Source organism: Thermobia domestica, chromosome 2, assembly GCF_964235325.1.
Source record: "Thermobia domestica chromosome 2, izTheDome1.hap1.1, whole genome shotgun sequence".
Taxonomy (NCBI): domain Eukaryota; kingdom Metazoa; phylum Arthropoda; class Insecta; order Zygentoma; family Lepismatidae; genus Thermobia; species Thermobia domestica.
This window is the reverse complement of record NC_137455.1, coordinates 52,533,910-52,547,945: the sequence shown is the minus strand read 5'-3', so window position 1 is coordinate 52,547,945 and position 14,036 is coordinate 52,533,910. Positions and strand designations below refer to the sequence as shown.

General features: G+C 33.2%; 1 protein-coding gene across 1 annotated transcript in view; it reads left to right on the top strand.

The window, feature by feature from the left end:
- Positions 1 to 14,036, top strand: part of LOC145679678 (sodium- and chloride-dependent glycine transporter 1-like) — an 85,081-nt gene that overhangs the window by 39,232 nt on the left and 31,813 nt on the right. Inside the window, exons 6-7 of the mRNA XM_081750252.1 lie at positions 6,928 to 7,060; positions 12,251 to 12,385. Of these exons, the coding sequence (XP_081606378.1) occupies positions 6,928 to 7,060; positions 12,251 to 12,385 (268 nt within the window). The remainder of the gene's footprint in view (positions 1 to 6,927; positions 7,061 to 12,250; positions 12,386 to 14,036) is intronic.

The window sequence follows — 14,036 nt, the reverse complement described above, 5'->3', positions numbered from 1 at the left end:
ATATTCATACTAAAAATTGTTGATTGTGTATTTATGTCAGAATATAGAACTGTAAATAGTATTTATGATTTACAATGGAGGCTGTATTTTATATCACTTGTGAAAAACTACAAAGAGAAGTGAATTCAAAAATGGAAGATGCCTTCACGAAACAAATAATAACACATATGTTAACTGAAGATATTTTACATAGTAGTGAAGGGCAAAACTCCTCTCAAAATATAAACAAAATGTAAACAAAACACTCACTATAAAGTGAGGTTGTTAAATGTAATCGTGCTGTCCAGCTCAATTTACAAGAAAGCAATGTATATCTACCGGTGAAAACAAGCAATGTCCATCAATCAGTGGAAGCTAATAGTATCAATCAACGTATAGGTCAAGACTCAACAGAATATGTCAAGAATGTTACGCACAAGAAAAACAATGTAAATGCAAAATACAATAGCAACAATTCCCGAATACGGTTCTTGGAGAATAAGCGCAAAGTTGCAACACAGAAAACAAAAATCAAGACATACCGGTACTTTGAAATCACAAGTTCTTGCGGATAATATAAATAGTAAGTCATACCATCTGGTAAGTGTACGACAAGACATAAGAATTTACAATAGATTTGAAGTGTTTGAAGATGAAATGAATAAAGAAAATTTTGGAAGTAGCTCATCGGAGGACAAGGAAATTATTTCGGACTCTGATGGATATATATTTAATAACATGACAGCTAAACTCTCAGAATGAGTAAAAGTGAATAACTCCAAATAAATCGAAAACAACAACAATGCATTTTAGTGAGGGAAAACATTTTTTTAAAATTACACATCAATTGCACCTAACTGGGCGAACTCATACACGTATTTGACATTTCTAAATAACCTGGGATGAACATGTCAATTATGTGTGAAGGAAACTAAGTACGAGAATTTATCTTATGCGCAAACTCCGTAAGATTCTAATTTTGGAAACATAAAAAAAAAAAAAAATCATTTACCTTGGCGTGATCCAGTAACTTATATCGTAAGGAATTATATTTTTGGCCATTTACAAACAAAGCCATTTACAACGCATATCGTCTTCAGAATAATGCTATCAGTTCCATTTTACACGTAGGAGACCACTGTTTCGAAAGCTAAGAATATTTCCTTTACCCTGTATCTATATTCTCGAAACAATATTATTCATACATATGAATAAATGAAATTTTCCAATAAATTCGAATCTACAGCAATACAACACTAGAACCATATACAAAATTTCCGATTAACAAAAACTCAAAACTCGTTACACCACATAGAAATAAAACTATATAATAAATTACCAGATTCTATCAAACAAATGCCAAATTTGCAGTTTAAAAGATATCTTAACTTATTGTTTCATAATCGCCTATTCTATAGCATAGAGAAATATCTTTAAGCAGATCTTTCTGTGTAGAGACATTAAAATTTATTTGTGTTGTCAAAATATATATGTTATAAGCACCAATTAATATTTAAAAATTATCAAAATACATGCGTTGTAAGCACCAATTAATATTTAAAAATTATCTTACTATTTTAGTATTATTGTTATCTTGTACGAGGGTAAGTCAAAAATTATCCGCAATGTAACTATAACTTTTCTTACATTGTTCGTACTGGCCTATGTCCTCGTTTATTTTATTGTTATGCTGTGATGGTCATGCTATGAAAGTTTATTTATGATTCCTCCATTTGTCTTTCTTCCTTTGCAGATAGATTATGGCCGCTCCATTAGAAATGTGCACCAAAAAGGAACAACGTGCAGTGAATGTGACATGGTTCTATTAGACAGATGAGTAACTATTGATGAAGTGGCATATCGTCTGGAATTAGTCATGGTTTTTGCGTAAGAAATCATCCACAACAGACTTCGGTTTCATAAAGTCACTTCCTCGTGTATAACACTTGTGCAACCATTTTTGAAGTTTTCAATCCATTTGTAGACACTTCGTTGGGTCAAGACACTGTTCCGCCGATTTTGATGTACTGCGGCCTCTGATACATCTTCAAAAAAAAAAAAAAAAAAAAAAAAAAAAAAAAAAAAAAAATCATTGCTCGTTGTTCCTCTTCGGTGCCAACTTCTAATTCTGCGGCCATGATCTATTTGCAACAAAAGTAAGACAAATTTAGGAATTACGATCAAATTTTCATAGCATGACCACAATAGCGTAACAATAAAATAAACAAGGGCAGAGATCAGTATGAGAACAATGTAAGAAAAGTTATAGTTACATTGCGGATAATTTTTGACTCACCCTCGTATCTTTGAATTTGTCTGAATGTATAATATCTATAAAGTGTATTTTGTTTCATGTAAACATTTTGTATCTTCTAACGAAGCCATGAACTCAGAGTTCCTAAGGCGGAAAAATAGATAAATAGAATGAAGGTATGCTTTTTAAGTGTAACTATTTCAATATGCTTCAAATGTACGAAATAAATATATATCAGTCTGAGTCAGGGGCGCCGGAACCGGGGGGGCAAGGGGGGCAGTTGCCCCTCCTGAAATTTTCAAAGGGGGCAAGATACTCGTTTTGCCCCCTCACTTTCAGAGTGTAAAAACATCACACAACACTGATTATATGAACTAAATTTTGCTTTTTATAGTAATGTGAAAAAAATTCTGTATTCCAGATTCATCTTTCTCTTTGAAACAAGGGACCGGGCGCTTTTTCTGCCCCCATGTTAGACAGAAAGAGTTAGGAAAAAGAATTGAAAATGCTTTTTATTTCCATTGGTGTACATTCTCGAAACACTGTAAATTCTTTTAAAATTGTTGTTTAAGTAATCATAAGTCTGCAATATGAAACGAGTCGTCGAGCGAGATTTTAAAGTTTGAAAAATATAAAGTTTAAATGAGTAACAGGACATTTAGGGCCTAAATACATTTTCCATAAAGTTAAATTAATGTTCTTACAAACAATATGCAGAGTACAGTAAGTTTTATAGTAAGGAGGAAGTATAAGGTAGGATTAATAATTCAGAGCATATGAAAAATGCGAACTCTATTGTAGTTCCGTTTGTTTAATCCTTTCACTACCATTTTTTACGGAGTAAGAAACATTAATATATGGCTATTTTAAGTTGTTTTCAAACGTATAAATATATATAAAAAAACATTTTCCACCGTTTCGTTTTTCGACGTGGAAAGAGTGGGACATTATGTATCCCTCTGATATTTTTACGTGGGACCTATATGTCCCAGTGGTATTGACATGCATGATCATCTTGTATTTTCAATTATGAAACATATATTGTCAGAGAAACAATTGGGTCATATTTATGATTACAAATATTTTACATTTCGGCATTCTTTTCCAAATTACAGTACACGCAACCACTGCTTTATCACTAGCACATTGTTCCTCACTTTCATCTGTTCCATTATCACTTTCATTGTTCACGTTCACTTCCACTCCTGTCTATTTTATAATGTTAATAAGAATTCTGTGAACCATTAGCAGGCTTCTCTTTACCAGTGGAACATCGATTCATAGCAATAAAATGTGGTAAATTACTAGGGGTCCTCTGAGAATGTATCGTGGGACACATATGTCCTAGTGGTAGTGAGTGCAGAAACAGAACACATTCTCTTCTTCAGACCAAGTTTGTAAACAAGAATAAGGAAGACAGTCACTGCTTATAATAACTAGTAGTGTTAGATATTTAGCTCGCAGTGGTCAAGCAATCAGTGGACATTTGCAGAGTACGGGTAATTTGATGTCACTTCTGGATGAAAGAAAATGGATGTGTCTGTTCTTAGCCAATGGATTAATCGACAAGATAACTGGCTTACAGCTGATTGAAAGAATGAAATTTTAAAGATTATGGGACATGCAATATAGAGAGACTTGGTAGCAGAAGTTAAAGAGTCTCCATTTTATGCAATCATAGCCGACTCCACGACTGATATTGAAAGAAAGAACAGTTGTCTCTGTGTGCGCTGTATTGACTCTGATTCGTCAAACCCAACAAAATATTTATGGAAATGATCACCCCACGCGGCACAAAATCGGAAACAGAATTCACGATCAAAGATATTCTAACGAAACCTAACCTGAATGCAGAAAATATACGCGAACAGTGTCATGATGGTGCAGCTATCATGTTAGGACGAGTGAATGGTGTGCAGAAGATAACTTCGACTCAACATCCGAAAGCTGTATACATTCATTGCAATAATCATGCATTAGATCTTCCATTGCAGGAAGTAGCAGGAAAATGCGAATCTTTGTGTGATGTGCGGGCCATAGTGAAAGACGTTTGAAACATTAACCTGGATTCTGCAAAACGATAGACAACATACGCACGCCGACATTGTTGTTGAACCCTGTAAAACTATCAACGAAAGTAATCCTAAACATTTGAATAAAGAAAAACACAGCTTTCTTACAAGGCTGGCTAGAATATTTGTTTTAAAATAAAAAATTAAACTAGAAAAGTAACGGTTTCGGAAGTATAGCACTTCCTTCCTCAGACAACACTCCTAATGATCTCCTTTCTTTATTGCATATAATTTTATTTCTGATTTCAGTTATAGAGTGTGTCTGGAGAGTGTAGTCTGAGGAAGGAAGTGCTATACTTCCGAAAATGTTACCTTTCTAGTTTATTTTTTATAATAAATATTCTAGCCAGCCTTCTAAGAAAGCTGTGTTTTTCTTTATTCAAGATGGACACAAGGCCATATTGTCATAGTATCTAAACATTTGCTGCCTATTTGTCCTACTCGCTGATGTGTTAGGCGAAAATCTCTAATCAAATTTCAATCTACTACAAACGAATTCAAATCACGTTGGAAAAGAATCATCAGTAATACAAGTGGTCCAAATGATGATCAAAAAGTAATTCTAAAACGGTATTTGAATAGAATGAACAAATTCGGAATGATATTTTTTCTGATAGTCAGTATACGTGCTTTTGTACCTTGCGGACAACTGGCGAAAGTGCTTCAAAATTCTGAAGCTTCTGCTTTTGGAGCTAAAAGAGCAGCAACACTGAGAAACCTACGAACGGACAGTGCATTTGAAAACATCTATAAGGAAGCAAAGGAAAATGCAGACATACTACACTTAAAATTGCCCACTTCATCAAGATCAAAGAGAACACCAATTAGATTGGAGGAAACTGATAATCCTTTTATAGCAGCTACCCTAGGACCTGTATCAGATCTTCCAAGAATGTACTTCGAAATCATTGACTATTTGTTGAATGAAGTGCAGCGTCGTTTCAATCAGCCAGGCCTCTTAACAACTCATAAAACTCTAGAAGATACTTTCTGAAGGAGCTATATGAGCTGGCGGGCCTCTCTCAAGAGAATATTTGAAGCAGGAATTGGGAGTTCACTCGTCGGATTTCAACCTGGATAGATTATGAGCTCAGCTCAGGCGGTTTCCACTTACTTTGATGACGACTGAGCCACTGACAACCATCAGAATATTAAAAACTATTAGTGCTGAAACCCCAACTGTTCGCAGCCTTCTCGACCAAGTTGTTCGTCTAGGGACATTCGTTCTCACAATGTCAGCTGCTTGATCATTTGCGAAAGATCATTCAGCTATTTGTGTCGTCTAAAGACATACTTGAGAATGTGTAGGACGCAGGAAAGATTGGCTCATCTGCTATTGTTGCATATGTGTAGCGACCAGACTTGCAAGAGAACCACCACCATTGCAAGAGAATTCATATCAAAGACAAGCGAAAGAAAAGATACTATTGGTCAATTTTGAAAAGAAATAAATGTAGAATTACGTAAGTGAAAATATTATGCGAATTATAACCAATTATTTAAATTACAAAATAACACTTAAAATTCAATATAAACTTGAATTATTTCTTATTAATTGTGTCGTACTTTATTAGTGTGAAGTGAAGTGAATATAATGAGATTAGGAAGAGAGGTGAATGTAATAACAAACTGGATATACTAAAGTAAGTATAGTAAAAAATACAAATAACTGGATAATTAGTATAATTGAATTTTCTACATAAATTTTATGAAGTCTTTAGTGAAAATTACATTTTTCCATTTCTGGTACGAAGTCAAGTAGATAGAAAAAAATATATTTTCTTATTTTTACTTAATTATGTAGCCTGTTTTATAATGAACAAATTACTTTCTACTACAAAGTGCTACAAAGTTTGTAGTTCTAAATAGCAATTTCTAATATTACAGTGTACTGCAACACCAGAACTGGATTTTTAAAAATATAATTTTAATTTCATCATTTCCAAGTGATTTAAGTAGCTTTAAGATTCTTTAATAGTGTCCGTGTGACCATATCCAATACAGTTAAAAATATGTACCAGTATATGAAATGGTAAAATTTGTACTTACAAATAGTCATTGTGAGCAGTACAAATTTTACAATTTTATATGTTTTTAATTCTGATTTCAGTGGTTGAAAATTTCTGCACCAGACCAAAATCCAGCACAAAACTGACACGGGATTAATTAATCTAAAGATGTAAACTAAGATGCCTCTAATATATGGAAATTTCACTCTCACGAAACTGTTTACAGCTTAATTATATTATTATTATTATTATTATTATTATTATTATTATTATTATTATTATTATTATTATTATTATTATTATTATTATTATTATTATTATTATTATTAACCAATCAAATCAAATTATTGTTACATTACAAACATATATTTCGTATTATCTTACCTATGTTACATTCCCGTGTCTATTTTCAAGACAGCATTTTGCCCCCCCAGCTGAAAAATACTTCCGACGCCACTGGTCTGAGTATTTATAAAATGAATAAATTGATCAAAAATGAGGTAATAATATGTGTGACAAAAGTGTTTTCTTCTCTGTCATGTAAAACAGGCTAATTTTGTATGTAGACATTTGATTCTAAATCATTTCCATCATTTTCTTTTTACTTATTTAGTGAGTACATTTTAGAAATATCCGAAGGTATTGGATCTCCAGGTGGAATAGTTTGGAATGTGTTCTTCTTCAACATAATCACCTGGATATGTGTGTACTTCTGTATCATGAACGGAGTAAAGTCTATTGGAAAGGTAAGAGCTATAGGAAACGGTTGCAAATAATTAATGATATCATTATACAATTAGAAATATTTCTTCCTCAAACATTATACAATATTTTCATAATGTAAGAGTTTTATCTTCAGGGAAATCATGTGAGAATAACATAGAAGTGTAAGTGCAGGAGTATATGAATAGGAGATGGAAAGGTATATTTTAACCATGAAAAATTTTGAAAAAGAAATACTGTACCCACTTGATCCTATTAATTATAGTAATTTATTACTTTCATGTATTATTTATTATTAATTGTGAGGCTCTTATAAAGAACAGTTTTAACTTATTTATACACACACACACACACACACACATATATATATATATATATATATATATATATATATATATATATATATATATATATATATATATATATATATATATATATATATATATATATAATAAAACTCAACTGACCAAAGCAGTATACATATATTTTAAGATTATATATCTGTGTTACAGTTTCGGGTATGTAACATAACCTTGCTCAGACACATTATAAGAGAGATATCCAATTTTGACAGCTTATATACCATCTGAATGCAAGACATGCCTACTTTCTCTTTAAAAAACGTAAACTTTTAATTGGCTCTAAAAATAATTTTTTTATTAGATGAAGTCACTTTCTCTTTTTGCGCACCTGTCTTGCATTCAGATTGTATATAAGCTGTCAAAATTGGATATATCTGTCATAATGTGTCTGAAGAAGGCTATGTTATAAAACAGGTTGCAGAAGATATAAGAGAAGGATAAGAGAATAGTAGAGTGAAAAACACAGAAGAGGTAAAAAAAAAAAGTGTCCTAGAATGAGTGGGAGACAGAAAAGAAAGAACTATATTGTTCAGTGTTGATGTAAAGGCGATGTTTCCGAGCGTCAAGAGGAAGTACGTGTTAAAAACAATGGAAGAGGAAATGGAAAATAAGATTATAAGAAAATGGAAAATTGAGAAAGTGTTGAAGGTCCTAAAGCTGATATGGGAGAATAGCGTATGCATGATAGGTGAAAAATTGGTGAGGATAAAAGAGGGGCTAAGCATAGGTTCGAGACTGAGTCCGGTACTAGCAGAGATTGTAATGAACAGATGGGAACAGAAAGTAAAAGAAGAAGGAGGACAAAATCTTGTAATGTTTTGTAGATATGTAGATGATTGTCTTGGAATATGGAAAGGAACTAAGAGACAGTTGGAGAAATTTGTTAAAGCAATTGAGGACGAAGAAAAGGGAATAGGCTAGAAATGGAGATAGAAAAAGAGAGGAAAATCAACTTCATGGACATGAGTATAGAGAAAGTAGGAGGAAAATTCGAGACGAGCTTGTACACGAAAGAATGCAATGCCGGGATATACTGCCACAAGAGGAGTGATGTAGACAAGGGGACTAAGAAGAATTCGATACAGAACATGAGAAAGAGGATAGAAATGATAGATAACCACCAAGAAAGAAGGAAAGAAGACATATAAATACTGTGTCAGTTATTAAAGGAAAACGGATACAGAAGAGAAGATTTAGAAGAAAGAAAAAAGGAAGAAAAGAGGAGGAAGCAGAGAAAGAAGAAAAGAGATGGTTTGCTATTGAAAGTTAGGCGAGAAAACAGAGATCCTGAAGAACTTGTTGAGGAAGGAAGGGATTAAAACTTACAGGAAAGGAGGAAAGAGGATAATAGACTTAGTGAGAGATAAAAGAAAGACGAAAGAAAAGAAGATAATATCAGAAGAGGAAGGAGTAGCGTTCCAGGTTAATTGTAAAGAGTGCGACATGAAGTATATAGGAGAAACAGAAAAGAGATTAGAACAAAGGATAAAACAACATAAGGACGATGCCAGACTAAAAAGAGAGAACAACGCAATATATATAAATACATTAAAGAAATGGGACATAGGATAGATTGGGAAGGAATAAAAGGATTAGAAAGGGAGAAAAGGAGTGTGATAAGAAAGTGGAAAGAAGCTCAGTGGATTAAGAAATATGGGAAGGAGAAATTGATGAATTGGTCTAGTGGGCTTGTGATACATGAATTATGGGAAAAGATGGTAGACAAAATAGAAAGGAAGAATTAAAAGGATCAACACAATCTATTAGAATAGGAGTACAATGGAGAACAGCAGAAGGACAATAGTGAATAGGAAGTGTAAGTGACAAACACCTAATTAAAAGTTTCATAACAGGTGCGCAAAAAGAGAAAGTGACTTCATCTAATTGAAAATTTATTTTTTAAAGCCAATTAAAAGTTTACGTTTTGTAAAGAGAAAGAAGGCGTGTCTTGCATTCAGATTGTATATAAGCTGTCAAAATTGGACTCTCTCATAATGTGTCTGAGGAAGGCTATGTTACATACCCGAAACTGTAACACAGATATAATCTTAAAATATATATATACTGCTTTGGTCAGTTGAGTTTTATTAGCTATCTTGAATTTTCCAAGGCTATAATGAATAATTTACAATATAATAATTTACAATTTGAAATTTTACACGAGAGGTTCTTTTTGCTTGGTTTTTGACTCATCTGTTACAGATATTGTTCTCTTACTTGGTATATATATATATATATATATATATATATATATATATATATATATATATATATATATATATATATATATATATATCGTTATTGTGTCGTATACTTTGATAAGCTTTGTGCGAACCTAAGTTTATCTTTAAACATAGTAGTCTATGCAATAGAAATGCATTGTGAAGAAAATAGTACATAAGCCCTTATCCAAATCAACCTTTTTAAATACATGTGTTACTTACATGTGTAACCAATATGTGTATTTAACAAAATTTACAAGTTTTGGATAGTTTCGGAAACAACCGGAGCAAATTTATTATGCTTAGCAAAAGGTAAAGTTAAGAAGTTTTAACATAATTTTTTTTTTTATTCACAGTAGTAACGTGTGCTACAAATTTCAAACTGAAATAACTTAATATCTTAGAAACTTTTGTACTTGGGGGCATAGCGTTGCTCATCAGAAATTTATAACACCTTGAATTAAGAAAACTTAAGGATGTATTTAATGAATTTCTTAGGATATGAAATGAAATAATTTCTTTGGATATTTTTCAACATCACACCACAAGCTATCAGAACTCGAAATGATCTTAATAATAAAAATCTACTAAATTGAAATGGCATAGAAACTTAAGCATTATTACTATCCAACATCGTAAATAGATGTAATACTCACTGACTAATTCAGCTTTGATGATTTCCTATTTTAATACAGTGAAACCTCTCAATAACGGACACCAATGGGACAAGAATTTTTGTCCGTTACTGAGAGGTGTCCGTTACAGAGAGGTTACAGTAATTTAATTTCTCGCAACGATAGTTGTATGGAGTAATATACAGTAGATATATTATGTATGAGCGTAAATACGTAAAATTCAATATGAAAATACTCTATTTAGTACGTATTTGAATTACTGGAAGGGATGAAGGAGAAATTAATTTATGTTAAATAGTATTATTGCTGGGGAACGTTAATATATTCGTATATTGCAAAAGATAATGCATGTATGATCATTTTCTTCCTACATGGGAGAGGAAAGCGGGAGGGAAAGAGTTTTTCATTTATTTCAAATTTTCAGGACCTTCTCAAAAAATGCGTTAGGAACCAACTAACCGGCTAAACTCATTAGCTAGTGTCCACTGAGAATCCTCAGTACGGTTGCGGAAAAAATATCTGTGTGTGTGTGTGTTTGTGTACTGGCGTAATGGATGAAAAGGCAAGTTATTGGGAGTGCATATGTTTGTTGACTCGCCCCAATCGCAAAGAATATCATCTTAGAGAAAGTTGCTTTACTAAGAATGTAAGAGAGGAAACATTGTTCGTTGAAAATGTTATTGTAAATCAAACAACGTTTGTTTTGTTATCTATGAAATTGTCGGAAAGATGCAAGGTCCAGAGGAAAAAGGACTAAATTTGTTAGGGAAGGAAAGATCTTTCGTATAGAATTCTTGGCCATACGACTGACCCTGCATGAGTGTTATAGCTTATTGAAGGTTTTCTAGAATTTCCCCCAGAAAGCAATTTATTGAGGGCAGAATAAAATAATTTGAAGTTCAGCTTGAAGGTGTTCTGTTTGATGGTTCACCGGTCTAGACTCATGATAGATACACTTGTGGGGAAAATACTTTTGTCTCCTGTAATATATCGCAGAATCGAGAAAAATTCCTATCCGTTATGAAGAGGTTATTGAAACGTTTGGGGGAAAAAAGGACTGTCCGCGTCCGTATCTGAGAGTGTCCGTAAAAGGGAGGGTTTCGTTCCATAAAAGAACATATATTTTTGCCGGGACAAAAAAATCTGTCCGTATTATAGAGGTGTCCGTTATTGAGAGGTGTCCGTTAAGGGAGGTTTCACTGTATTGTCTTTTCACTATCAGATCTTAAATCCCACTCCTCGATTGAGCTCCTCGTATCAACCAGCACCATTCCCTTCCGAGATTCGGACACTTGCTGGTTGTAGCGTAGAGCTTAACTCAGGTCTCCTTATGAAATACCTTACTCTGCTATTTGCTTATAGGAAAAATTTCTATAACTGTGATGTTATGCCTATGTTATCTGTTTTTATTTCCTTAAACAAATAGCTTGATACCGCTTCCTTATTTTACAGTAACCAAAATAAATTTTCAAAGTTCATGTTTAAATTTTGGGTACTTTAAGTTTATAAAAATAAATTTGAACGTGATTTTGAAGAAAATATTGAATTTTTTAAAGGCATATAGAAAGACAGATGAAGTTATTTTGCTTGATAATTTCGCTTGGTGGTTACAATCTTTGTTAGGAAAGCTTCAGGAAAAAGTTAATTTAGATATCGAAGTTGATAGAAAATATTAATAACAACTGTATCATTTTCAAATCAAATATCTGATATTTTAGACAATTACAATATCCGACAAAATTACAAAATCTGATATTTTGTCGGATATTGCCGAAGTCATAGGCGGAAAAACAAAGCGCAGCCAGTTACCTGCACTATTCTCCACACTAACCTCAACTTGCCGACTATGTTTCAATGGTACCAAACGAGATACCATGTTTTCGTTATTAATTAGTGCTGAAATCAGTTGTATTGAGAGTTTAATTTTATTTATCAACTGAAAAGGAGTGATATATAACAGATATGATATATAGCAATGTTTTCTTTATTGTCAGGTTGTGTACTTTACAGCAACTTTCCCTTTTGTAATTCTATTTATTTTGTTAATTCGTGGAGTGACGCTACCTGGAGCTGCTGATGGTATTATGTTCTATATATCTCCTGACTGGAGTCAACTCAAGAATTTAAGGGTAGGTTTTATATATATATATATATATATATATATATATGATTATTTCCAATTAAGATATTTTGAAAAGACAAAAAGAGGTGGTAGTTTGTGGGAGCAATATCAAAAGAACATGTGGGAGGGAGTTAAAACTTCCTACCCAAGCTCCGCTATTTTCTGCTTGGTCGTTAAAGAAACATGAGGTTTTGCATTATCATGCAACAGAATGAGACCTATTATGTTCGCTACAGCTGGCTTTTTTTTTAAAGTTTTGTACTCAAGATTTCCAAATGAAGTATTTTTTCAGAATTGATTGTCTCGTTTGCTTTTAATAACTCATGATGAATTGGTTCTTTCAATCCACCATACTGATAACAATATCTTCTTTAGAGTTAAGAATGTCATGGATGTAGAGGGAATGGCTTACCTTGGTTGACAGTAAGCTCTTTTTGTAACCATGTTTACGTAGGTGATCAATTTTTCACATTAAGTTTCTAGACGATCTAGAAGGACCCTATTCCATACCTAGCCAGGAGAGAACAGATAATCACGGAGATCTTTCGATTTTCCTCAGACAGTTCATGTGGAATCCGTTTCGAGTAGTTTTTCACAAATCTCAGCTGACTGATATGACCAAAAATTGTTTGTTGACCAACACCAAGATTCTGTACAATTCTGACGTAATCAAAAGCGTAGCTCCTATTAAAAAAAATCCAGACTGAGGTTCATCTTCAACCGAGTTGTATAATTTCTCGAACTGCCTTCTGCATGTACTATCAGATACTGATCCTTTTTAAATACAGTACACAAAATTTTAGTGGCATCTGTTGCATTCTTCTAGTACTGGAACTCATATAATATGAAGTGACACAAATGAATTTTATCGCCAAACATTTCTATGGCCACAGATCCTGCAAGAAATGTAGAAAAACTCATTACCATTGTAAAAATTATCCATACAATAAAAGTACGTGACGTTTGATGCTTATGCAGAAATTATTAATGTGTGAAAGATAATAGAATTTAATGCTGCGACAGCAAAAAAACCTTTCCGGTAGAGCGCAACATACTTTCAATGGGATATCCTTAGCATGCTATACAGGGTGTTGAAAACATATAGTACTCGCCGTAATAGCATCTGTAACAATCCTAAGCGACCACATAACAGTATTTCGGTTAGTTATCTCGTCACACAGATCCTGTGTGAGGCATATTCCATGCTTTTTGAAGATCTTGGTGTAGCTGGATGAATATCGTTGCTAGAATCAATACGGTCACATTATCTTGCACGCGTTGGATAGGACTTAGGTCTGGAAACCTAGCAGGGTCTCGTACTAGATTTGAATTGTTATTGAGCACTCTGAGCTAGCCTGGCGGTATGGGGAAGAGTTTAACTTGCTGCTAGAAGATGGAGTCCAACAAAGTACCTAGATAAAATCGGAAGACACGATTGAAAACGTCACGATCGAGAGGAGAATGGAATATATAGTTCACTATCCCACACCAGAATACCTGATGTTGATCTTGTATGGCTAGAGCGAACATTGATGCGTAGTAATCATGTAAAAGTAACGTTGCAATATCTACTTCCAACAATGGTTTATTTTGTCTTTGTACGCTCACAAAGAACCAAAGTAACTTTGATTACACTGGTAATCGCCGTTCTCTCAGTA